At 47.3% G+C, this 26,432-nt stretch overlaps 2 protein-coding genes across 11 annotated transcripts in view; one reads left to right on the top strand and one right to left on the bottom strand.

The window, feature by feature from the left end:
• Nucleotides 1-15,327: 15,327 nt before the first annotated feature.
• On the bottom strand, nt 15,328-23,994 carry LOC143401407 (uncharacterized). 8 transcript variants are annotated; one of them, XM_076858850.1, is made up of 5 exons: nt 20,892-21,268; nt 20,342-20,416; nt 20,133-20,244; nt 19,210-19,345; nt 15,336-16,376 (listed from the first exon to the last, which is right to left on the bottom strand). In XM_076858850.1, the coding sequence occupies exons 1-4, from the start codon at nt 20,936-20,938 to the stop codon at nt 19,250-19,252; spliced, it is 330 nt and encodes a 109-aa protein (XP_076714965.1). In that variant the 5' UTR covers nt 20,939-21,268; the 3' UTR covers nt 15,336-16,376; nt 19,210-19,249. The 8 variants fall into 8 exon arrangements, 2 of the variants coding, with proteins under 2 accessions (XP_076714963.1, XP_076714965.1); XM_076858848.1 differs by lacking the exon at nt 19,210-19,345 and having other exon boundaries at nt 15,335-16,376; XR_013091642.1 differs by lacking the exons at nt 20,133-20,244; nt 20,342-20,416; nt 20,892-21,268 and adding exons at nt 23,069-23,225; nt 23,911-23,994 and having other exon boundaries at nt 15,339-16,376.
• Armc12 (armadillo repeat containing 12) overlaps nt 22,387-26,432 on the top strand; it is a 24,494-nt gene continuing 20,448 nt past the window's right edge. For 2 of the 3 annotated variants that reach the window (XM_076858843.1, XM_076858847.1), the window contains exon 1: nt 22,852-23,142. The gene's annotated coding sequence lies outside the window, so the exon portion shown is untranslated. The other variant, XM_076858844.1, reaches the window with a different exon arrangement.

The following is a 26,432-nucleotide window of genomic DNA, read 5'->3' as shown; positions in this document are numbered from 1 at the left end:
GGTTCAAAGGAAGGGAACTACAGTGGTGTGATTTACTCAAATACATTAGGGGCCACAAAGTAGCTATCTGGGCTGGGGCTGAAGCTCAGGGGTAGAGCCCTTGAGGCACTGGGTTCAATCCTCAGCACCACATAAAAATAAAGACATAAAAAGATTCTGTATCCATTTACAATTAAAAAAAAATTAAAAAGTAACCATCTGTTAAAATCCCCCCCTCAGGTCTGCTAATGACTCACTTGCTTTCACAAGCAAACTGTGCTCCCTGACTCTTAAGACCCCTAAAGGCTCACCCCATAACTATACCATGATTGAACTTGAAGTCCATAATCTCCTCCACTAATCCCGTGCAGGCACAAATGAGTATCTCTAGTGATATGACTCTCAATCTGAAGACATTTTAGACTAAAGAGTCAAGATATCTGCTCACCACACACAATAGTGAGGCAGGGAAATAGATACCCCTATTAAAAAGGAAAAAATGGGTGACAGAGTATGTAACTCAGTGGTAGAGTGCTTTCCTAGCATGCACAAGGCCCTGAGTTCTATCCCCAGCACCAGAAAAGATAGTAATAAGTAAAAGGAGGAAATGACAGTTACATGGCAGCCGCTGATCCATAGCAATTCTGAAATCCAGTTGGGCACATGACACCAACTCCTTAGGTCCCAGTTCCCAGGCAAATCAGTTGGCCTTCTCACATGGCAATTGGTTTTCCCCACAGCCAAACTGCAGGAGCAGTCTTCTTCAGGCTCAAGCAGAAATGGTAGGATATCACTTCCACTACAGTATATTAATTAAAGCGGGTTAGAATCAAGGGGAGGACACAGGGCAAGAATTCCCACAGCCCATGACTCACTGGGGCCATGAAGTTAACAGCCTACCCCAGAGGTGGTTTATCAAGGTCTCCAACCTTGAAGGCCCTGAACTCTAATTTTGTAGTTTTAATCCCAAGATTAAGATTTTAGAAGCATAGCTCAGTCTCTCTGGTTGCCCCTTCAGGTTGGCAAATGTCCTCTGGCAAAAGTGATTCCAAGTGCTGGGCTCACCTCTGTGGTAAAGTTGCCAGATTTAACAAATAAAAATAGGGATATCCAGTTAATTTGAATTTCACGCAAGCAACACATAATTTCTTAGTAGAAGAATATCCCAAATGTACCATGATCATATATATGCTTAAAAAAAATTAGTTGTTCCTTTGAAATTTAAATTTTTTTGTGTGTATGTGATACTAGGGGTTAAATCCAGGGGTGCTCTACCACTGAGCTATACCCAAGCCCTTTCTAATTTTTAAAAACTATTTATTTATTTTATTTAGTTTTAGATAGACACAATATCTTCATTTTATTTTTATGTGGTGCGAGGATCGAACCCAGTGCCTCATGCATGCTAGGTGAATGCTCTATCTCTGAGCCACAACCCCAGCCCTTTAATTTTTATTTTGAGACAGAGTCTCACTTAGTTGGGATTCCTAAATCCTCTTGCCTCCGCCTTGGTAATTGCTGGGATGACAGGCATGTACAACCATGCCCACCATTGAAATTCAAATATAACTGGGACATATATATTAAATAAAATATTATATTTACTGGCTCATCTGAAATACAGCTAAGAATTTAACTGGAAATACTGCATTTTTTTTTTTTTCCTGGAAACTCTAACCTCTCTGGACTCTCGCACATTCCTGTATCTTGGTCTAATTATTTCCTACTCTCTCATTAGGTTTTTGAAGCTTTTTTTTTTTTTTTTTTTTTTTTAATATTTTTAGTTGTCAATGGACCTTTATTTATTTTATGTAGTGCTGAGAAACCAATCCAGTGCCTCATACATGCTAGGCAAGCACTCTACCACTGAGCCACAACCCCAGCCCCTAGGTCTTTGAAGCTTTTAAGGCTTAAAAAGATTTATCTAGTGTATATAGTTGTGGTTGACAGAAAGACCAGTCCAAATTCTAAATGGCTATTCTATACTAGTGAAAATTCCCTGATTAGGAGTTTTGCCCCTCTACTTAGAAGTCAGAACTCAAATTTCCAGCCTCTCTTGTAGCTAGGACATAGACATGTGTCCAGGCTCTACCAATCACATAATCCAAAGGAGACTTCAGTTCAGAAGAGCAAAACTAGAAGCTTGATGGTCACAATGGCAACAAGAGGTATTTTTTCAGGGAATATAAGGTCAAGTTTCTGAAGCAGAATTTGATTTTGGTGCTTAAGGCAGGAGTGGCTACTCTATTGTCAAGTTCTCAGCACTAGTTCAGCAATGGTACTAGCAGCCATTTTCTCTGCAGTACGGGTTTTAGCCATTGCCCCTGGACTCTTAGCATGTGGTCTGTTTCTTTTATCCTTTCCATGAGCCTGTGTGTTACCTAATAACTGGAAATAAGCCTTCTTTAAGCCCAGTCTAGTCATAAAGGATTCTATTGTTTGCAACTAAGATATGCTAATGATACCGCTGGGTTCTGGGTTCTAATCTTCCATTAAATAACCATGCAAACTTGGTAGAGGGGGTGGGGGGGTGGTCTAGAAAAGGTTCTCCAGGCTTGCAGAGTCTGAAGTTCAAGGACCAGTGATTGTAGGCTCAACAAGCCACTGTGGTTTCCCAGGTGACGGCTAGGTCTAAGCCACTTGTTCCTCTTCCTCACATGCTCAACTTCAGTGTAGCACAAGCTGCCTTCACTTACTTGGTTGTATTATTATTGACCATCCAGGAGAACCCCAAGAAGAAAGAATGATTTTTCACCCTTATTGCCCCCAAATCTAGCAGCATAGTTGAGCAGCTGGATTTCACTCCTGAGACAACCTCCCAATTGAAGAAGCTGCTTTGAGTTACCAAAAATCATTGAGAGCCTCAGGAGGGGGGCCCGGAGCTTGTCAGCATGTTTCAGGGATTTATAGATCTCATATGTCATTTCTAAGCCTTATTTAGAAAATGCTATATTTTTTTTTTTTATAGATTGAAGCATGAAAATATCTACTGCTTAAAATCCCAAGGCAATATGAGTTTTTTTGGTTTTTCTTTGCCTTGACAAAATCATTCTAAAATGCATTTGGAAAAATTAGCATGCAAAGATTAGAGGAAAACTGAAAAAGAAGAGCAATGTAGATCTACCAGATATTAAAACATACTACAAAGTTACTATCACTAAAATAGTTTAACTGGCATATGAAATATAATAAATATGTTTTAATGAAATTGGATAAATGAAATAACATCAAATAGAGAAATAGGACTGACTTCCTACAGGCATTTCAGAACAGTGTCAAAACATTTGAATACTCATTAACTTATATTGGGAAAATTGATTTTAGGAACTGGGGGAGGGAAGGATCCTTACCTCCTTTTTTTATGCTAAATGAATGAAAGATCTAAAAGTAAAAGATTAAACTATTAAGACAACATAAGAAAACATAGGTGAGTTTACTTGTAAAGGTTTGTAGTAGAAAAGGCTTTCATGAGCAAGACATCAGGGGTCAGAGAGGAAAAAATTGATAAATTTGGCTTCTAAAAATATAATATACCATAAATAAAATCAAAAGAAAAGTTAGTTATAACCTTAGAAATACAATAAATATGACAAAGGATCAAGTTCCTTAATATATAAAGTGCTGTCACAAATCAATTAGAAGAGCTGGGGTTGTGGCTCAGTGGCAGTATGCTTGCCTAGCACATGTGAAGCACTGGGTTCCATCCTCAGCACTACATAAAAATACATAAAGGTATGTGTTTATCTACAACTAAAAAAATTTCTAAAAAATCAATTAGAAAAGACCAATAACTCAAAGGAAAATGAGAATAAATGTGAATAGGCAGTTCCTACAAAGAAAAATAGGTGGTTTTAAAAATATAAAGGGAATCAGGCACAGTGGCACATGCCTGTAATCCCAGCAGTTTGGGAGGCTGAGGCAGGAGGATAACAAGTTCAAAGCTAGTCTCAGCAATTTAGTGAGGCCCTAAGCAACTTGGCAAGACCTGTCTCTAAATAAAATACAAAAAAGGACAGGGGATATGGCTCAGTGGTTAAGTGCCCATGGATTCAATCCCTAGTACAAAATATGTGTGTGTGTGTGTGTGTGTGTGTAATGTCCTGGGTTCAATCCCCAGTACTGCAAAACCAAAAACAAAAATAACAATAACAACAACAATAAAAATAAAGTGTACTTAACTGTCCTGCTTAAAAAATAACAACTGTGATTTAATACAATGATACACCATTTTCATCTACTGATTATTTGAAAGTTCAATATTACACAGAGCAGATGAGAATATGGGAAATAAGACAGTCATTTTTGTTTGTGGGAGTAAAGATCCTATAACCTCCTTAACAGGCAATTTATTATTTTATTTCATTTTTTGAAGTACTGGGAGGCACTCTGCCACTGAGTTACACCCCCAGCCCTTTTTTTTTTTTTTTTCTTTTTTGGGGGAGTACCAGGGATTGAACTCCCTTTTTTTTTTTTTTCTTTTTTGGGAGAGTACCAGGGATTGAACTCAGGGGCACTCAACAATTGATCCAGATCCCCAGCCCTATTTCAAATCTTAGTGCCTCACCGAGGCTGAGACTGGCTTTGAACTTTCGATCCTCCCATGTCAGCCTCCTATGCCGATGGGATTATTGGCGTGTACCACTGCGCCCTGTCCTTTTTAGTTTTTATTTTGAGACAAGGTCTAAGTTGCCCAGGCTGACCTCAAACTTGCAAACCTCTTGCCTTGCCTCCCAAGTAGCTGGGACTATAAGCACATACTGCCATGTCCAGCTTTTGGCAGACAGTTTAGAAGTTTATCAGATTTAAAATCCCAGGTGCTGGGATTGTGGCTCAGTGGCAGAGCGCTTGCCCAGCACATGGGAGGCACTGGGTTAGAGTCCCAGCACCACAAAAAAAATAAATAAAAGAAAGGTATTGTATCCATCTACAATACCTTTCTTTTATTTATTTTTATGCATGCTGGGGTTCTAACCCAGTGCCTCGCCCTGCTAAGTAAACACTCTGCTACTGAATCACAACCCCAGCCCTACAACTAAAAATTTTAAAAAAATAAATAAAAAATTAAAAGCCACATACTCAATGACCAAATAATCCACTTTATTTTAGTCTAGTTTAGTTTTGGTGGTGCTGGGAATTGAACCCGGGGGCACTTAACCACTGAGTCACATCCCCAGCCCCTTTTTGCATTTGATTAGAGATAGGTCTTGCTGAGTTGCTTGGGGCCTCACTAAGTTGCTGAGGCTGTGTTTGAATTCTCAATCCTCCTGCCTCAGCCTCCTGAGCCACTGGGATTACAGGTGTGCCCCACTGTGTCTGGCCAATAGACCCCTTTATTTTATTTATTTTTTAAAATATTTATTTTTTAGCTTTAGGTGGACACAGTATCTTTATTTTATTTATGTGGTGCTGAAGATTGAACCCAGTGCCTCATGCATGCCAGGCGAGCGCACTACTACTTGAGCCGTATCCCCAGCCCCAGCTGTATCCCCAACCTCCATTTTACTTTATTTTTTTTAAAATATTTATTCTTAAGTTTTAGGTGGACACAATATCTTTATTTTACATTTATGTGTTGCTGAGGATTGAACCCAGAGCCTCGTGTATGCTAGGCGAGTGCTCCTACCACTGAGCCACAAACCCAGCCCCAATAGACCACTTTATATCCTAGGAATTTATTCTGTGACTACACTCCTACATATTGGCAAATATATATGTGTACACATATATATTTATATTTATAAATATATATTGCTCTTTATATGTAGCTATATATCCATATATATACCAGTGTATATATATATGTGTGTGTGTGTGTGTGTGTGTGTGTGTGTGTGTATGTGTGTGTGTATATAACAGTATTGTCTTTAAAATTATGATTTTCCTTATAACATATGCAACTATTTAAAAGAATAAACTATATCTCTATGTGCTGACATGGAAAATACACAAAATATATTGGATGAAAAAGCAACTGGGCATGTAGCTTAGTGGTAGAGCATTTGCTTAAAATGCACAAGGTTTTGGCTCCATCTCCATCACTGCAAAGAAAAAATTATATATAAGCCAGGTACAGTGGCTTATTTCTATAATCCCAGTGACCTGAAAGAGGCTGAGGCAGGAGGATCATAAATCTGAGGCCAGCCTCAGCAACTTAGGAAGATCCTTTCTCAAAAAAAAAAAAAAAAAAAGTAAAAATAAAAGAGATGGGAGATGTTGCTCAGTGGTAAAGCACCCCAGGTACAATTCCCAGTACTAAATAAATAAATATACAATTTAAAATTACATATGTATATATATAAGTGGAAATTTATGGAAAGATATCCAAGAAAGTCTGGTTTTCTTTTCCAATATTGGTGATTGAGTATAGAGGTTCTCTACCACTGAGCTATACCATCAGACTGATCTCAAACTTGTGATCCTTCTTCTTCAGCCTTCTGAGTATCTGTAATTAAAGGCATGCACCACTACACCTATGTTATATTTCAGTTTTGATGATATGTATGCTCTTTAATTCCCAGGACCCCAAAAAGCAATACACTGAATGTACCCTTTGGATTTGCATTCAATATATATTGAGCACCTACTATCTATTCAGGCACTACTCTAGGTAAGCAAAACAGAGAAGATGATTTTGTTCCTGGAGCTGATCCTTGTGGGGCAGACAAGATAATGTGATAAAGGGTTGAAGATGGCATTAAAGATGGTACAGAGAGGAGACCACTGTACAGAGGTGGTGACACTCACACAGAGCTCTGAATGAAGAGAATTCCAGGAAATGATGTCAGAGAATAAGGACACTGGGGGACAATCAGAGGGGTTGGAGAAAGGTGTGGGGCAGGGAAAGTAACCCCAGAAACGTTGAAGACCTGTGTTAATCTGTTTTGTATTGCTATAATTAAATACCTGAGACTGGTCCTTTATTCTAAGAAAAGTCTTAATCTGCTAACAGTTCAGGAGATCCAAAGCGTGGCAAGGGCACCCTGGTTGTGCCACAATGTGGCAGAGAAGGGAACTAGCCACATGTAGAGAATGTAGTACCTATAATGGCCTACCTGTGTAACAACCTGCTCTTAAGGGAACTAACTCAGTCCTGGGAGAATTACATAAATCCCTTCAGAAGGCTGAGCCCCCCACCCCATGACCTAATGACCTACCACTAGTCCCCACCCACTTCTTAAAGTTTCCACTCCCTCAACACAGCAGCACTGGGGATGGGGCTTCTAGCACATGAACCCTGGGGGGACAGGCTCAAACCACACTATTTTTGGAACAAATAACCAGGTGTTTTGCAAGCCCTAACCAAAAGTGCTAAAAATAAAAAGACCAAAATACCAAGAACTGGCCAAGATGTGGAACAGTCTTATAACTTTGCTCTTGGGCCCTATAGAGAGCCACTTTGGAACACAGTTTGGCAGGTTCTTTTGAAATAAAGCTTACATAGAGTTACCACACTCCTCAGCAATTCTTCTCTCAAGAGAAATAAAAATGTGTCTACCAAAAGGCTTGTGCCAAAACACTCATCAGTACTTTTTCATAATAGTCCCAAGTGACAAACAACCACAATGTCCCTCAACAGGAGAACGGATAAACAAATTGGCACACAGCCATACAGTAGGAAAAAATTCAGCAATAGAATGAACAAGCCACTAATAAGCACAAAAACACGGACACATCTTGAAAACATTATGTTGAGCAAAAGAAGACAGGTACAAAAGAATCTGTCCTGTGTGATCCCATTAATCTGAAATTTTATTTTTTATTTTTTATGTATTTGTTGTGGTGGTTGTTGTTTTGGTACTGGGGATCAAGCCAAGGGGTGTTTTACCATTGAGCCATATCCCCAGCCTTTTTTTACTATTTATTTTGAGATAAGTTCTCTTTAAGTTGCTGAGGGTTTCATGAAGTTGCTGAGGCTGGTTTTGAACTTCTCATCTTCCTGCCTTGGCCTCCCAAGCCTCTGGGATTACAGACATGGGCCACCCCTCCAGGCAATCTGAAATTTTAGAAATGCAGATCTAATCCATAGTGACAGAAAGTAGATTAGTGGTTGCTTGGGTCAAGTAAGAATTTATTGTAAAATGAATAAGGAAATTTTTGGAGTGAAGTAATGAATCTATGTTGTGGTAGAGGTTACATAGAAACATAGTCATCAAAACTCATCAAAATGTACCCTTAGCTGGAGGCTCTGTATTCTATGTAAATTATGCGTGTGAGCTTACCTGCTTGTCTGGTACAGTGTCTTTCTGTTTTTCTCTGTATTTTCTACGAAGTACCTTGTAAATAATCCTTTCTTTCTGTTTCGGTGGCGGGTACCAGAGATTGAATTTAGGGACCTTGACCACTGAGCCACGCCCCCAGCCTATTTTGTCATTTTATTTGGAGCCAGAGTCTCACTGAGTTGTTTAGTACCTTGCTTTTGCTGAGGCTGGCTTTAAACTCAAGATCCTCCTGCCTCAGTCTCCCGGGTCGCTGGGATTACAGGCATGCCAGCCTCAGCAATTTAGCTAGACCCTAACTCAATAAAAGGGGACTGGGGGTGTAGCTAGTGGTAAAGCACCGCGGTGGGGGGGGGTGTCAATTCCAAGTACCAACAACAACAACAAAAAGACCGTCTTACCTCCTCCCTTTTTTTCTCCCCTTAGTCCCTACCCCAAAGTAAATTAAGCCTTCTGCCCAGAGTTTAACTTTTTAAGCTGACTCCATCATCTCAGCTCTACCATAAAGATGTTTATCTTCATGTTCCAGGGATCTAGGAGAAGGCTGTGCAGGATGGGGGTGTTAGGAGAAAGCCCCAGAAATGAGTGAGAATGGCTAGATGGGGTGGGGGTAAATCTGGTTGTTGAAAGGGAATCATCCCAACCCTCACTGTTTCCTAGGAGCAGCTTATTGGGCCAGGCTCTGCTCTGTGTTTTTTGAAACGGGGTCTTACTCTATTGCCAAGACTGGCCCCAAACTCAGGGGACCAGGCCATCCTCCTGCCCCCGGCCTCCTGAATAGCTGGGACTGTAGGTACACACCACCACACCCAGCTCCCGGTTCTGTTTTATAAGCCACCGCCCCTTCTACCTGCCCCTTTACTGCAGGAGGCCCTATCTGTTCTACTCCAGTCTAGTTTGTAGCCATCTTGAGGCTTGCCATCGCATGGCCAGATGCTGAATTGCAACCAACAGGTATTTCCCAAGCTTGGCAACATGCAGGGGTGTAAGCTGCCCCCAGGGAGCTGCAGAGGCACCAGTGCCAGTCTTCTGGGACTCAGTTCTGATGTCAACAACCTGGTTGTCTTCCCACTGCACTGGCTGTGTGTCCCGTGCTCTCCCCAACACTGTTTGGTCAGACTTCCAGGTAGCTTGGCTTTCCTGTCCGGGCCCTGTGGGCACAGAGCAAAAGATCTTACCCCAGGAAGCCATTATCAGTACAGAGGGGCCCATGGAGAGGGTGACTGACTCAGGGAATTTGGTGAGCAAGGAGGTTACTACTCAGGTCACTTGTTGAGGGACTCTGAGACTAAGAGAGGGATAGTGGCAACCATATAACCCTGTGGCCTAGAAGTAGGAGAGTCTGGTGAAATTTTGCCTTGGTTTGAAGACCTTTGGGGACAGTGACAGGGTTCGCTCATATCTCCCAGGTCTAACTGGAAGTTAGACCACGTTCTAGATGCTTTAACTGCTTTAATGAATTTAATCTTCAGCAATGAACTTATGTGGGAAATGGAGGCCCAGAGAGACATACCTAGCTAGCAAGCGCCAGAGCTGGGACACATCCTCCAAGCGACACCAGCTGGCAGAAGAGAGTGCAGGTTGGTAGGAGGGGTGAGGAGCTCAGCCTCTTGGGTTGAAGAGTCAACCCAAGCTCCCCCAGGCTCAAGTGCTCAGTTTATAAAAAAGGTAGCAGAGAAGGTGAAATGTCAGCCACTGTCCAAAACTCTGTGGCTACCCAGGGTGGAAGTTTAGGAGATTTTAGTCCCTGACACTTCACTGTGTGACTGTTCCCTGGACCCCTGGCCTCACAGGCCCTCACATCATCCCTTTGACTCCCGCCTTCCCGCACTGCCCTTCCTACTACCAAATATTTAGGGGTGCAAACACTTTCTGAACTTGCCTGAAAACTTCCCTTCGGTGATTCAGATCTTTTAAGATTCAGTTCACCCCCTCCAGACAGCCCTCACAGGCATCCCTGGTTAGAATGACTCTGTCCCCAGCTCAGGAATTGAGATGTGATGCTCTTTCGACATCTGTCACAATTCATCTTGGATTAGGTCACTTCTCAGTGGGTCTGTCTCCCTGGGGGTGTATCCACAGCTATGCTCAGTACATAGCTGACATCTACCCCAGGGTAAGCAAGTCATTAGGGGGTCATGGGGACGACTCTCTTGACTAACTAGAAAAAACATAGACTTGGAGATTCTAGGAATTCCATTTTAAAAGACAGAAGATGTATGGGATTTTACTCTCAGGTCTTGTTTTCCCTAAATAGTCTTGTTGGAGTGGGTACTGGGAATTAAACTCAGATGCCCTCTACCACTGAGATACATCCCCAGCCCTTTTTTATTTTTTGAGACAGAGTCTGGATAAATTGTGTAGGCTGATCTCAAACTTGCCTGCCTCAGTCCCCCAAATCACTGGGATTACAGGTTTAAAATATTCTATGTTCTATTAAAAAATAAAATGGCTTTGGTATGACAGACATCTTACATAAATGAAGATGAGACTTATTTCTTCATCTGATTAAATTTTTTTCTGTATAAATATTTATTGTAACTTAAAGCATACAAAGTTCTTGAACCTCTCTTTAATTTTGCTACTTACAATAAAAAAATAGTAGAAATATACTTACAATGAATGCATTTGTGCTATTAGAATAAAAAGCTTTAACACTCCACACTTTGAAACATAACTAGAGTAGTGTACCATTTTTTGTTTGTTTTTGTAACCCCATATTCTCTTTTGCCCCATCTGAAGTACTTTTTATTTCTTTGTTTTATTTTTATTTTTATTTTTTTTTATTGGTTGTTCAAAACATTACAAAGCTCATGATATATCATCTTTCATACATTTGACTCAATTGGGTTATGAACTCCCATTTTTACCCCAAATATAAATTGCTGAATCACATCGGTTACACACTCACGTTTTTACATAATGGCATATTAGTGACTGTTGTATTCTGCTACCTTTCCTATCCCCTACTATCCCCCCACCCCTGAATTTTTTTAAAAATAGATTTATTTAATTAATTTATTTTTATGTGCTGAGGATTGAACTCAGTGCCTCACACATGCTAGGCAAGCGCTCTACCACTGAGCCACAACCCCAGCCCCCATGAAATGTTAATGAATTTGTTCATTCATCACCTCAGTGGACGTTGGTTGCTCAAAGCTATTCAAGTTGGCAAACTACCCCTAACAGTGAATGAAGAGGCACAGCACGGTGCTGGGTTTAACTGCATAGATCCTTCTGCAGAACTGGCTGTGGAGAGATCCCACTTTATCACTTACTTGGCATGTCCCTCTAGGTAGTCACTTAAACTCTCTGAGTATCAGTTTTCCCATCTATAAGAAGGAGACAGTAATGATAGCACCTATCAAGGTTGTTATGAGGATTAAACAAGTTGAACTATATGTATACATACACACACACACACACATACACACACACACAGCATCACAACAGCAGAATGGTGTCTGGTGTGTGCCTGTAGAAACACTGGCTTTTAAATAATGACGGTGAGCATTATTACAAAATGTGCTCTCACAGAGGCCAAGAAGGATGTCTTCGATCTGGAGAGATGAGAAGGTCCTTGCTAGGTCACGGAGGGAAGGCAGCCTGGGAATAGCACACACAAGGCTTGGGGATGAACACAGCATGGTGAGCTGCGGGGGGAGGTACTGAGTGAGGCTGTAACAAAACATGAGTCGGGGACAGGCTGAGAGTTGCTTGTTCTGCATATGGCTGGCTGTGCCATGCCAGGAATTTGGGGCTCCATTTGAGCCAGTGAAGGATCCTAAGTTGCAGATGAGCTGTGTGTTTGAGGTTGACCATTCTGGCAGCTGTGTGGAGGATGCAGGAGGATGGGATAAGCCTGGGGGATTTCCTGCCCTCCCTCTGCCATTAGAAGCCCTGGGAGGGAGGTTTTGACCCACAGGAAGGCAGTGATAATGAGGCCTGAGGAGGGTCTAGATGGGACAAGAAGACCCCATGGGATTGGTGGGATGGTATAGGAGAGTGGAGAATCTGCAGTGGCCCCCAGGTATCTGCCCTAAGCCACCATGCCATGTGGTGTTAGTGACCAAAACATGGCACACAGCAAGAAGATCAGACAGGTAGTACTCCTCTGCCCGTGTGGTATTCCCCAGGCTCCACCCAAGATTCACGCAGGGCATTCGCAGGAGTCACTGTGTCTTACTCCTTTCTGAACGCACCCTCGCCCTCCCTGCCCAGCCCAGCACCACCCCAGGCACCAGCCCCAGGCTCAGGGACCTTAGATGGAAGGAACTGAATGGAGTCCAAGGTTCCTCTTTGCTCAAATTCGGATGGCCTTCAACCTGGTGGTCTCTGGGTTACTGCTATGCTGCCATGGGGGAGTCTGAGAGAAGTCACCCTTCCATTTGAGGGTGGCTCTGCTGTCAGCCCCAGAGCTGCCACTTCAACCTTGGGACTGGGCCCTCTTCAAACCTTCCCACCTCCCCACAGCAGAGAACCTTGGGGAAAGTGGGTGGAACCTGGTGAGGAGTGTGGCAGGGAGAGCAAAGTGACCAACCTCGTGTTACTGGTCCCACAAAACCACAGCACCAAGTAGTCAACCATGCACAAAAACGATACAATGCTTATCAGGATCCCCCTTCCCATCCTCCATTCCTGTAATTCACTCAAGCAGGGCGCTGTCCCCAGAGTGAACCTACAGCTCTTGAGGCCTTCTCTAATTCCCATGGGGCCACCAGAAAGGACAGTTAATAGAAAAGATCCCAGTTTGACATAAATCAAGAGATGGTCGGAAGCCAGCAAACTGAGCACCCAGGCCCTCTCCCTTGGAGCAACCTCAACTTAACAGGTATGAGCCGGGATGCCCTGAGAGCTGCGGGGGAGGAGCCCACATGGTGTGTAGAGTGTGCATGCATGTGTGATCGTGTGTGTACCCGAGTGTCCGTGTGCCCATGTGATCACATCTGGGTAAGCGTGTGCTCAGTGTGCGTGTGTGTGGGGGGCTGCATGCTCATACTTGAAAACAGATGCTTATTTTCCACGTCTGTGCCGCCCATTATGTGTGTCTGTGTGTGTCCCTGGGTATCTGTGCAACACATGCACATGTGTGGGTGAGGCCCAGCTACGGGTAGGGTAAGGTTGTCGGGGTACATTTTTGCAAACTTGCTGGTCTGTTTGTGGGCAGGCAGGTGGGAGTGGGCTTGAGCCTGGTGGGGGCGGAAGCCCTGTACTTGTTGAGGAATTTCTGTCCAGGTGTTCGAGAATGAGGACAGGACAGGTGAGGTGGGGCAGCCATCTTTCTGTCTACGGCCCTGCCTGTCTTTCTTGTCCTTTCTGGGGTCAACTCCCAAGGCAGTTACTTGTGCCCAAAGCACTGTAGTCTGACACTCAGGCCTGGGCTGGCCTGCCCAGCACGAAGGCATAGTGTCCTTGGAGGCCCTCAGGGAGGATGAGACCAATTTCTTGAAGTTGAAAAGGGGCCTGTGGAAGTGTGGGGTGGGAGCAGGAATTCACTTCAGTTGTTCCAGCAGTGACTGACACAACTGGGAAGGCCGTGCACAGCGAGGAGGCTCTGTTCTGGGAGTGGGGATCTGGATGACACACTCACAGATCCCTAAAGGCTGGGGGTCTCCAGGAGCAGCACCTTAACTAGGTCATACGTGATGAAGAGACTGTCAGAAGAAGGAAGCGGGAGGGAAGGGGCTTTCAGTGGCAGAAACGACCTGAGCAAAGGCACTGAGGCAGAAAAATGCAGGGTACACTCAGGTAAGGCAGAGTTGGAGGCACCCTTTGAAGGCCTCTGGAGACTGCCTTCTTCATGTTCACGGGAAAAGACTGGGGCCCAGAAAGAGGAAGTGCTTCTAAGACCTAGAAGCAGAAATGAGGTCTTCTGACTTCGGGTCAGTACTCTTTCCACTGCCCCAGAAAATGTGCAAGGGAGAAAGCCCAGAGAAGGACATAGGTTTTATTTCCTTTGCTTTCTTATTCCTGGCTAGGGCTGAATCAGGGGGCACCATTCTTTGCCTCCCTGTTCCAACAGATTGTTATTCCTGAATAAGTCACCTGTTTGGGCCATCATCTCCACTATGAAGGAGGTAGAGGCCTTGCCTCACCTGGAGCCAATTCTGACTCCTTAGCGAGCTAAAACATGTCTGTCATTCTCCGATCCCCAGCAGCTGGCAGGAGCTGCCACACAATGTAGGCGCTCAAATCGGTGTTTTGGAAAAAAGGCAGGCAGGCAGAACTCTGTCTCTCTCCTTCTAAGTCCCTTTGAGAGCCTTGGCCTCTCCCCTCCCCAGGCAGGACTAAGTGTGAAGGAGGCACAAAATCAGACAGACCTTGAAAGGGAAGGCAGGAAAGACAAATAACCTCACTGCCCAGGGGCCCTAACTTCTCCCTGTCTCTGGGCAGATGCCCTTGAGAGCGTCCTTCCTCCTGGCCTTGGCCTTGCTCAAAACTCAGGCAGTTGCTGGGCAGGGGAGGAACCTTTTATCAGAATACAGAGGAGTCTGGCTGGTCATCTTCCCCACCCCACGCCACTCACAGCCTCTGCTCCAAGAAGTGTCCCAAGCCCTCTGTCCCAATGCTAAGGCATTGGGTTGACTCCAAAACCTCCTGTTTCTCTGGCCAATGATTCCTTAGGTTTTTGTTTTGTTTTGTTTTTAGTTCAAATAACCTTCTTTGTACAGTAAGAATTTTTTGTCCACTTCCTCCTTAAAAGATGTATTTCTTTTAAATTTGTAAAGCTCATATGCATGCTCAGGAAACTAACCTATGGTGACAGAAATCAGTACCATGGTCGCCTCTGGGGTGGGGACTGTGAGGGAGCCCAAGGAAATTTAGGGCTGGTGGAAATATCTGAAATCTTGCTCTAGGTGATGGTTACTGGGATCTATAATCTATACGTTGGTCAAAATTCTTCATTATGCACGATTAATATTTATGGATCTGACTGTATATAGAATATATGTTTATACCTCCATAAAAACTTCTAGCATCTAGCCAGGCTTGGTGCCTGTAATCCCAACGGTTTGGGAGGTTGAGATGGGAGGATCAAAAGTTCAAGGCCAGCCTCAGCAACTTAACAAGGCCCTGAGCAATTTAAGGAGACCTTGTTTCAAAAGTTAAAAAAAAAAAAAAAAAAAAAAAAAAAAAAAAAAATCTAGCTTCTAAAAAACACAAATAAAAAAAAAAAATGTATAGGCCAGACAGCAGTTTAATGAATTAACAAGCCAGCATCTGTGAGACCCCTCCCCCACAAAGCCGGGCACTGCATGCAGTTTATAGTGCCTGGCTGTAACCATGCGGCTGCCCCAGGACCCCAACACCCGCAGCCTGGGCGACCTGCCTCTAGACACAACGTACCTCTTGCTCCTCAAATTTGTAGCGACACAGAGACCAGGGATGGCGGGGGAAACCATGGGCTTTGGAACCTAGAATTTCCCATCAGAGCAGCCCCTAGCTTGACTTCGAGGCCTGATGAATTGAAAGAACAGAAAACCCACCAGCTTCCCCTTCCTAGGAGGGGGGTTTCCGAACCTGCCTCCCCAGGCAAGTCTTGGCTGGGGGGTGAGGGTTGTCCCTGGTGAAAGTCAAGGAGAAATGTGCCTTCCTCGCATCCCTGCTAAAAATAACCCTCAGGCAGCTCCGCTGCCACTGAGCAGCAGGAAAGACAGTCATGTTTTGCTTTAAACCTCCAAGCAGCTCAGCAGTAGGGGGCGAGGATGGGGGGAGGCTGTGGATCTGAGGACCTGGCAGCACTCAGTGCACCCCACAGCTGCAGCTGGTCCTCTCAGGGGTGCCTGGGAGGGGCGCGTGTGTGTCTGAGTGCGTGCTCGCGCATGTGTGGTGACAGGGCCTCCCAGCAGCCAGAGCAGGAAGCAGGGGAAGGCTGGGGACGCGTGGGGAGGGGTCTCTGTCCTGGTAACTGGAGCGTGCAGCCAGAGGGGCAGGAGTCACGTACTCCACGGGGGCTCCTCCTCGTTTGAGAAGCGCTCTGTCCCTGCAGTCCACTCCTGGCTCCTGAGTGTTGGGGGGCAGCTAACCTCCTGCAGCGTGGGCCCCTGCCCCTGGGGGCTCCTGGCACACACAGGGCTGGGATTGTCGCCTTGGAGTCCGGTCTCTGTCTGGCTTCCTCTCTGCCCAGACAGCTCTGGAGGTCCTCAAGAGCGGGTGTGGTCCAGCGGGTGAGGAATTTCCCTGGAAACGGGAAGTACAAGATGTGTCAGTGTGGGATCCCAGCAGAGGCGAGTGAGGGGAAAGGAAGAGGCCATTGTGGCTGCCCTCTCCTCCACCACTCTCCCCGGTCTCCCAACTCAGAGGCCCCACAACAGTTTTTTTTCTCTCTCTCTCTCCAGGTCTTGGGTCCCCAGCTTCTTGAGGGCAGGACCATTCTGCAGTTGGCCTCCATTTTCCAAAGTCACAAGAAGCACTATTAATTGGATGGTGCACCAGTGCAACCAGCATTCGGCCTCACACCAATGATCTCCTTTTACCTCCCAGCCAGAAGATGATATGGAAACTATTACTTTCCCCATTTACAGATGAGAAAACTGAGGCTTACAAGGGTGAAGTGGTAGTCTGTGCTTGCATTGGTAGTGCCTGACAAAGACAGGGCTCAAGGTCATGGTTTGGAACAGAGAGAATGTCCAAGATGACTGTCCAGGGGAAAATGAGAAAGGATTTTAGAAACTGGAACTTCCTGGATAATTTGGGACACAAGGTTGCTGAACTCCATAATTTGGTAGAAAAAAAAAAGAGCAGTGGCTTTGGAGTAAAAATTTGTACTATAGTTGTGATTTGGGCCAAGGAACTTTACCATTTTGAGCCTCAGTTTCCATCTCTCTAAAATGGATCTGATAATCCTTGCATAGCATTGCTGGGAACTGACAGATTTGATCCAGTCATTTTTTCTAAACCTGAAAAACCCCCAAGCTCCTTCATGCCTTGGGGCACATGTCTTGCATGTGATTTTCCTGTACCTGGAACCCTCAGCCTTCAGATGTTCACAGGAAGGCTTGTTTGTGTCCTCTAGGTCTCAGCTCAAACATGGCTTTCCTCGGGGCAACCTTCTCTGACCACCTAGGAGACCTGGCTTCTCTGGGGGCATCACTATTTGATTTTTCTCCTTTGCATTTATCGTGATCTGAAATTATCTTAATAATTTGTTTCACTTGTTTATTTATGGCCTGTCCCCTGCCCCCAGCTACTGAGGATGCAAGTTTCTTGAGAGATGGGACTTTGTGGGGCTCACTGACCGGTCCTGGTTCTCGGAGCAGCACCTGGCAGGCATCAGAGCCTACTAAACATTTATGAATGAATGAATGACTGTGCTTTGGAAATAGCAGTATATTTAAGTGACTCTCCCACAGGCTTTTCAAAGCCAAAGGGCAATAAAATGTGCGTTAATGGAGGCTCGGAGAACACTTAGGGTCTGGCCCACACCCAGCCCTGGAGCTCCCCGGCTGCAGGGAGCCATGAGGCTGCCTGGGCTTCCGGCTGCTCCAGGATAAAGGTCAATCCTTTTGCTGGAACACGAGGTACTGCACCATCTGGGCCTGCCTGCCTCTGGCCTCATCTCCCTGGGCTCCCAACCTGCACTCCATGTCCAGCCAGACCAAACAATTCTGAGTGCCCGCCGGAGAACATGGGGCTGCTTCACGCCTGTGTGCCTTTATACACACTGTTCCTGCTACCTGGAACACTGTGCACCCTTGCTCTGCCTGGCTAGCTCCCCTCAGACACGAAGAAGACTCTTCTACTCAGGGGAGCCTTTCACACTGGTCCCCAACTTCCCAAAACATTCCCAAAATCAGAAGTTTTTTTTTATTATTATTATTTTATTTTTAGTTTTGTCAATGGACCTTTATTTTACTAATTTATATATGGTGCTGAGAATCAAACCCAGTGCCTCACACATGCTAGGTAAGCGCTCTACCATTGGGCCACAACCCCAACCCTACAAAATCTGTTTTTATGCATTTTCCCAAGTAGTCCAGGGGTCTTGAATGCAGCAACCAGTTTTTACGTCTTTAGGTTAAAGTACAATGCCCACTGCACAAACACAGTAGGTGCTTAATTAAATGCACAGGCATAGCTTTTGAACTTTGGGTCCTAGAGCATGAACAAAATTCCTGAGGCAGACAGTAGATACTCGATAAGTGCCTACTGAATACATGATCCTGAACAATCTGATGCTAGCAATAGTTTGGGGCAAGGTGTGGTGTTGGGGGTGGAGTACGAATGGAAATTACTTCCTGGGAAACAAGATGGTGGCAGAGGAACTAAGAGGAAGAGACCTTGGGAAACTTCTCAGGAGACTAGAAATACAAAAAGCAAAAATAAAAGTAAACACAGTTGGATGGAGGCATGTAAACAGAATTCGGAGAAAGGAGGAAGAATAAAAGAGGAAGAAGTACTCAGAGGAAGAAGCAGCAGCTCAGAGAGAACACAGTGTGCCCAGGAAAGCAATTGAGGACCAGAAGCCAGTGCTCAGGACAGGCTGACCAAATACAGGATGTCTGGTGTCAGCCCCAGGGTGGAGGATGGTGGCATGGGCAGTGGGGTGCTATGGTCCCCTCCTTGGTGATAGAGCTGGGCAAAAGGCCAGTCAGCTTCAGGACATCTTGAGAAATTCTTCCTCTCCCAACTCAGAAGAGGCCCTGTGGCAGGAAGCAAAGCACCCAGACAGCAATCACAAACCTAGTTTCTTGCCCTTGGGTGAGCACCCTAGCTGCTCTGAACCCAGTTTTCCCAGCAAGACAGTGGGGTGCTAGTTCCCTTACTTTAGAGGAACACTAGGCTCACCCTGAGTTAGGACAGGGAAATGAAAAGTCTAATACACAATCTAATACAAATGGCAAGGATTGACATCAGGTTGATTATTCCCCAAACTCGGCCATTTTAAGTCCCAAGAAAGGCCATGTAAGTGAGCCTCCTCACCACCAACAGAGCTGACTTCACAGCCTGGAATCCAGTCTCAGCTTCTGGTTTTTGGATCTCAGTGCTAAATCAGTACAACCAGACAGTTTACCTCTGGGTAGAAGGTGAGGGGCAGCAGGCAGGCCAGCTGGCTAAGAATCAAGCTGAGCCCATGAAGAGCAATCCTGACCATCCAATTCCACTGCTGAGAGTGTGTTCCAGGGTCTTGCTAGCCTCCAGGTTTCAGGCTGTCAAATGGGTGAATAGTATCACATTATTCCTCTAGGAAGAAGGCCAGATCAAAAATGCATTATCCTGAATATCCAAGCCACTTTGAAGAGACAAACTGATCACAACTCAGAAAATCAGTAAGAAATCACCAAGTGTCACCAGGTACCGTGGTGTACACCTGCAATCCTAGTGACTTGGGAGGGTGAGGGTGGAGGATCACAAGTTTGAGGCCAGCCTCAACAAATTAGGGAGGCCCTAAACAACTTAGTGAGATCTTGTCTCAAAATAAAAATTAAAAAGGGCTAAAGATGGGCTGGGGATATAGCTCAGTTGCTAGAGTGCTTGCCTTGAATTCACAAGGCCCTGGGTTCAATCCCTACCACCACACAAACACACACACACACACACACAAAAAAAAAAGGGGGGGTGCAAAAAGGGTTAAAGATGTAGTTCCATAGTAATGCACTTCTGGGTTCAATCCCCAGTACCAAAAAAAAAAAAAAAAAAAGGAAGAGAAAGAAATCCCCTAGTGTCAAATTCCATTTTGTTACATGGTGTAGTGGTGTCCTAGCTATTTGAAAGACTAAAGCAGGAGGAGTGCTATTGTCCAGAAGGTGGAGGACCAGCCTGAGCAACATGGCTTGACTCCAGTCTCAAAAAAGAGAAGAAAAGAAAAAAAAAATGCAATTTATTTTAGGAATATGTGACTCTTGGAGGTAAGAGGGTAGGATATTCCTGGCCAGTGCCAGGCCTCCACTCTGCCCCTGTGTTCTCTGTGACTGGTGGGGGAGATTCAGCGATTACCAGGTTTCGGGAGGCACCTGATATAGACACGTCCAGCTGGACCCAGGAATATTGCTGAAGTGCCAGGGAAACCAGGGTGGCAAGGAGAAGAGGACCCACCTCAGAGAGATTCCTGTGGTGGGAGGAAGAAAGGAAACTGGGGCTCTGCAAGGTTCTTTCTGCATCCTAACTTCCCATCCCCCCATGGACCGTGGGGGCAGGAGACTCACTTCAAGATCCTTGGTGGGTAACTCAGGGGAGGTGGGCAGATGAGAGCAGGGTTGACGGACAGCAGGATGCCCCAGCTGGAGAAGGAAGTGTAAACATAAAGTGACCAGTGTAGGACTGGACAGAGGCCATATGAAACACACGGTACATTCCGGCCCCAGTGTAACAAACTGTACCAGCCTTTTTGAGAGCTGGGAGCACTGAGGAGGGGAGGGAAGAGAGTAGAAGTTCCTTGGAGGTTGGCCCTGCCTCCTCCTCCTCCCCCACTTCTCCCACAGCTTGGGTACAGCAGGGAAAGTCCCGCTGTTCCTTTTGCAACCACAGGAAACCTACCATCCCTTCTCACACTCTGTACCCAGTGTTCCTCTCAGCAGCTCCAGACTGGGAGGGAGCAAAGTATGTGTGTGTGGTGGCGGCGGGGAGGGCAGGCACCACAGCAGCCCAGGTAACATCAGGGGAGGTGGCAAGCATCATTTGGACACTGACTCACAAAGCCACAGCCTGTTAAGGGCTGCAAAGGAGGGACAGATGACAGGTGAGGAAGTGCCTTACCCAAGGTCACACAGCCATTTGTTCACCAGGGCAGGACCAGAGTGCATCCATCCAGAACTGGGCAGTGCCGGGTGCTCTTGGGTGTAGTATGTAGGAGTGGCAGGCCAGGGAACAGGCAGTGCCCAGGGACTGAGGGCGGGGAGCCCACATTCAAGGTTGCTCCTACACTTTCACTGGCTCTGGGCAGGCCAGGATTGGGCACTATCCCTTACAACCCTCCCAACCCCCTCCCCCATCCTTAAATTTGAAAGATAATGCATGTAAAGTGCCTAGCACGAAGACTGTTTTGTGGTGATGTCAACCAGAATGAGTCACCTTCACTCCACCCTCCCCTCTCCTCCTCCTCCTCCACACACACACACACACACACACACACACACACATACACTCAGGGCTCAAGATCTAGAACCTCTTAAGAGCTTTCTCCCATACCACTATCTTCTTGCTTTGAGTCCCTTTATCTGTTATGCACATTTGGTACTTACCACCTGCTGGCTTCAGTTATTATTTAACCTCACACACCGGGTGTTTGTCTCTACAACTGGCCTACAAACTGCCCAAGGGCAGGAAATCATTTCAATACACCCAGTATTTATTGAACACCACCTCCCGTGCCAGGCTGGGCCTGGGAGGGATGAGTTGGGGGGATGGGGGAGGCTTCAAAGAACCAGATTTAGTTTCTGCCTCAAGGACTTTCTAATCTGGTTAGAACAGGATTAGTAAACAGATCACCAGAACAGGAGACAGGCCGCTGGCCATGCCTGGGAAAGGCACAAACCAAGCGTGTTGGGCTTGGGGAGGAGAGGGGATTCAGATTTGGTTGGTGGCCCCTATGAGCTGAAGCCAAGGGATGGCTGGACACGGAGGACAAGCACTCCTGTCAGGGACATGGCACAGCAAATGTGGATGTTGGAAGGAGGAAGAATAAAGGATTTTAGGAATTGTGTCAAACTTTTCATGACATCCTTAGCAGGACCCAACACAGAACCTTCCTCTGGTAGGTGCTCAGCATATAAATCCTTTGTCCCCTCCTCAGTTCGGAGGGGGTGGAACCTTCTGGACCAGCACTCAGCACTCAGTTGTCTTTCTGCAGAAACATGAGTAAGGAGAAATCCCGGTTCTGAATAAACCAGGGTTTGGAACTGGACAAACGGAAGGGTCACGTTTCAGGGCCAGTTTGGGGTCTTCGTGTTAATCCCTGCCATTCCTCCACCACTCCCACCCTATAGGGTCTGGACTCTCCTGACTCCCAGAGCCCTGCCAGGGAGTTCCCAAGCTGTCCCAAAGGGCCAGCCTTGGTTTGCCAGTGCCGGGAACTCTAGGACTCTCCGTGCTCCCGGCTTGTGTGGAGGATCAGGGAAGTGGGGGCGAGGGAAGGGGAGGCTCTTCCTGGGGATCGCTTGAATTGGCCCCCTCAACACAGGCTTCCGTTGTCACGTGACTGCATCCCAGGTCTGACAAGCCTGGGGCTGGCGTGCTCCCAGCTGTCCTCCAGACTGCTGGACCGAGCGCTCGGGGGGCACGGGCGGCAGCTCCGGGGGCCCCTCTCCGGTGGACTCTCCAACACCTGCCCCCCGACTATGCTAACCCAGAGCCCTCACAGGCCTAGGCATCCGACCCGTGGGGCAGTTGGGCACGGAGATGTCTGGGTGCTCTGGGGCTGGTGAGTGCGCGGGGCTGCGGGGCCCACCCGGCGAGGGCGCACGTCCCAGAGGTTGCGCGCCAGCCCCGGCCCCAGCGCGCGCTCCCAGGGCCGCCGCGGCCAGGAGGCTGTGACCGCGGCGGGACTGCGCGCCGAGCGTAAGCCGCGAGCACAAACAAGGCGAGGAGGCTGGTGTGAGCGCCTGGGCCCGCTGCCAGCGCGCCGGGGCTGGAACACAATGTCCCGAGCCGGCGGGCGGGCGGGCGAGCGCGAGCGAGAACAGCCTGACTCAGCAGCTGGGTAAGTGGGTGTGCTCGCTCACCAGATCAACCGCTCCTGCAGCCTGCGGTCAGCGGCCGCGACACCCGGCGGCTCCCGCGAGCGGGAGTGGCGAGCGCACCCCCGGCTCCCCGCCGCGCGCCCCAGCCCCCCGCGGCCGGCCTCCACGTGGCCCGTTTGCGCTGCCCTCTGCCTTCTCTCCCCGCCAGGACAGCGTCTCCCAGTGCCCCGCCCGAGCACCGCAGGGTCTATCCACCTGGGAGGGGCGCTCTCCTCTCCGCATCCGACAGGTGTGGCTCGGCACACAGCGGCTGATAAACGTCCCGTTGGGTACGTGTCCCGTTTCCCTTAGTTGTAGACAGAGATGAGTTTGTTCTGGGGTGATGGGGGGTAGGAAGCAGAGGAAGAGAATCCTAGAAGAAATAAGATATAGGGCAAGTGCTCTTTGTCCTCAGTTGACCCAGAGTTCAGAGTCTTTTCCTGTCCCCTCCCCTCAAAACCACTAGGCCCCTGAAGGTTTCCTCCTGGGAGGGAGGGAGAAGCAGGTGGTGTGACGCTCTGAAGCCTGTGACTCTGCTTTTCTGCCATCCCCACCCTCCCATCTGAAGCCACAGCAAAGACCCAGGAAGCCAAAAAAAGTTTTCCTTCTTCCCCTGTGCCTGCCTGCTGTGTCTTCTGGCCTGGTGGGGACATTGGGAGAATGGCAGCATCCCAGGGCAAAGGTTCTTGGAAAGGGGGGCTGTCTCAGCTCCAGCCTCCTGGGGTGTCTGTAAGGTGCCTAGAGGGACACCCTGTGCCTGGAGAGTGCCAGGGCAGGCAGGGAGGGGCTCTGTCCTCTGCTGAGTTCCAGGAAAGACCTTGGCAGGCAGTACAGGCCTGGGCTCCAGGGCCTTTGAGGGTGGGGTTAGGGGAGGGACCCTAAGCTGCAGAAGTGCCTCACCTGGGCCTCGTGCCCCCAGGCCCATCTGATGGAATCACTGGCTAGTTCTTTAGCCAAAAATTAACAGATGGATGCCAACATGGTCCTGGGCCATATGGACCACCTTCCAACACATACAACACACTTCCCACACATGCTGTCACCCAGCCAGAACTCACCAACCCCCCTAGAAGGGAGGCAGCTTTGCTGTCATCTATTCCAAACTTCAACTTGATGCAACTTGATGCATGAATCTGTCCATGGCATCCCAGGTCAGTGATTGCTCTGAAGCCAGGACTGGGACACTGCCCCAGTCTCACTCCCCTTCTGGAATTTCCCATCTCCAAATCCAGTCATATATGGGTCACTTGCCTTAATGTGGCCTAGAAGTGACTAAACTCACTCATGCCCCTTGCACCAACTCCTCCCCATTGTCCCTTGTGACACTCCTAGTCCCCCCAAATCATTGTGAAGGTGGGTTGATGTTTAACTGCTTTCTCTCCTTCACCATCCTATGGCTGATCTGTTACCAGATTCTGCTTTCTTCTTTTTGTTTGCTGTTATTTTAAAATGCATTGTTTAGTCATTACCTTTCTCATTCACTCTTTCCTCTCCAGCCCTATAGATATCACCTTTGATCCAAAGTGCTGCAGTCTTTCTGATCCAGGTTGTTTCTTAACTCCTACACACCCTGCTGGAATAATCTTTCTCAAACACCATTTGTCGTATCTGTTATCAGCATAGACGTCTCAGCCAAGCATACTGGGTGTGCCAGCTGCTATGTGATCTGTATGTGTTCAGATTCATTCATGGCCTTTCCAGATCACTGAAGTGGAATCTACCTAGCACAGTGCCTGCTGCACAGTGAGAGGGCAGCAAATATTTCTCAATTGTCCAATTCATTTATTTGTACCCGCTTCTCATCCCTCTACCTCTCTCTCCTGACTCCATCTCCCCATTCTCAGCAAGCTTATTGGCTTCCTGAGGCAAACTCAGGTTCATTTCCCCCAAATCTTCAGAGGGGGATCTGAAAGGGAGAAGCTGATATCCAAAGTCACATCAGGGAATTTGTGCCAAATACCAAACGTAGAGACCTTGGGTTTAAAGTAGAATGGGTGCAGCTGACAGCTGGGAGTATCTGCTCCCATAAGAGATTAGGCCACAGAGAGAGCAGAAGGCAGAACACAGAAGTAAACACCAATGACTTTGGGGTTTACAGAGAGATCTTGCCACTTCACTCTGGGTCCCTGCTCTGATTCTCATAGTCTTTCTGTTTCTTGGAACCACATCTCATACACACCTCTAGTGATTCCACCTATGGATGCAACTCAAAATCCATCTCCCACAGGAAGTCTCTGATAGTATCCACACCATTTTGATTGGTTTGTCATCAACTTCAACTTCCCTCTGAGCCTTATGAGCAGTCTTCTATATTTTATTAATTCTGTCTTGTAATATTTTCAGCCCTTTCCTCCAAATATTATAAACTCCTTCATGAAAAGGATAAGTATCTTTTGTTTATTGTATATGATCTATTTATTTTAAGAAAGAAGCAGGAGGTAGGACACTCAGGTTCACATAGAGTTGTTGGGCCTTGAGTTAGACCTCTCTGAGTCAGTTTCTTCATCTGTAAAAGGCACGAGGGATGCCTGTCCTGCAGAATGAGGGACAAAACTCACAGAGATTATAAAATGCCAGGAAAGTAATTGTTGAATGGTGAGCATACAGTAGTTTGTCTTCCTTTTTTTTCCCAGCATGGTTGAAACTTTCCCTTAATTAGGGGACCAAGTCTTTCTTAACCCTTACCCATTCTTGGATACTTTACACGTAAAAAGGGACAATATTAATAATTATACTGGTTCCAGGGACAGAGCCTGGGATGCACGGCCACCATAATCGGTGAGGGCAGGCTTCGGATGGAGTGCAATATCCCAGTGCTTAAGCATTGCACCAAGCATGTTTGTTGAATGAAAGAGAGGTGGGGGGGACCTAGCTGTGCCTCACTTACTTTCTCGGACAACAACGAGCGAAGCTGCAAAGATTGAAAAGCCCGCCCCTGCCGCGCCCCCACCTCTACCCGCAACTCCGCCCTGCCCCAAAGCCTGGATTCCCTGAGGTCTGCCCTCCTCTAGTCTGCCCCGGTTGCCTAGGAAGCAGTGACGTAACTCGAGGGGCGTGGCCTCTCCATCCTCTTCTGCCACCCTCGGTCGCTGCTTGGCGGTTCCTTTGGGGGGGAGGGGGTTATTAGAGTCCTTAGACCCTCTCAGCCCGCGCCCGGCCCCAGCTGACTACGCCCACTCCCACTCCGAGGTCCCTTCCGACGCGCCGCTAGCTCGGGGCGCGCACCCCACCTAAACCTGGCGAGCTAGCAGGGGATGCCGGCCCCTGTCCTTGGAGGCCTTTCCACCTTTCACCCAGGACTGGCCAGAGGAGCCTGAAAGGGGCCAGGCGCTCAGCTCGTCGTTGCTGGGCCTGCTACGGGGCGGGCGGGAAGTGGGACTGCTACCCGGCGCGCGGACGCCCCAGAGCCCGGGAGAGAAGGAGTTAAGCAAGGTGCCGGCGCCGGGCGCGGCGGGAGTGGAGGAGGGGAGCGGAGAGAAAGTGAGAGCGGGGGCGGGGAGGGGGGAGGACGGGAGCGAAAGAACATCCTGTGCCCGCTGCCGGATGCGCTCGGGGGAGGAGGGAGTCGGGGGAGGGAGAG

This window comes from Callospermophilus lateralis, chromosome 6 (genome assembly GCF_048772815.1).
Source record: "Callospermophilus lateralis isolate mCalLat2 chromosome 6, mCalLat2.hap1, whole genome shotgun sequence".
In the NCBI taxonomy this organism is placed as follows: domain Eukaryota; kingdom Metazoa; phylum Chordata; class Mammalia; order Rodentia; family Sciuridae; genus Callospermophilus; species Callospermophilus lateralis.
Note: the sequence above shows the minus strand (reverse complement) of the source record. Positions and strands in the feature narration are given on the sequence as shown.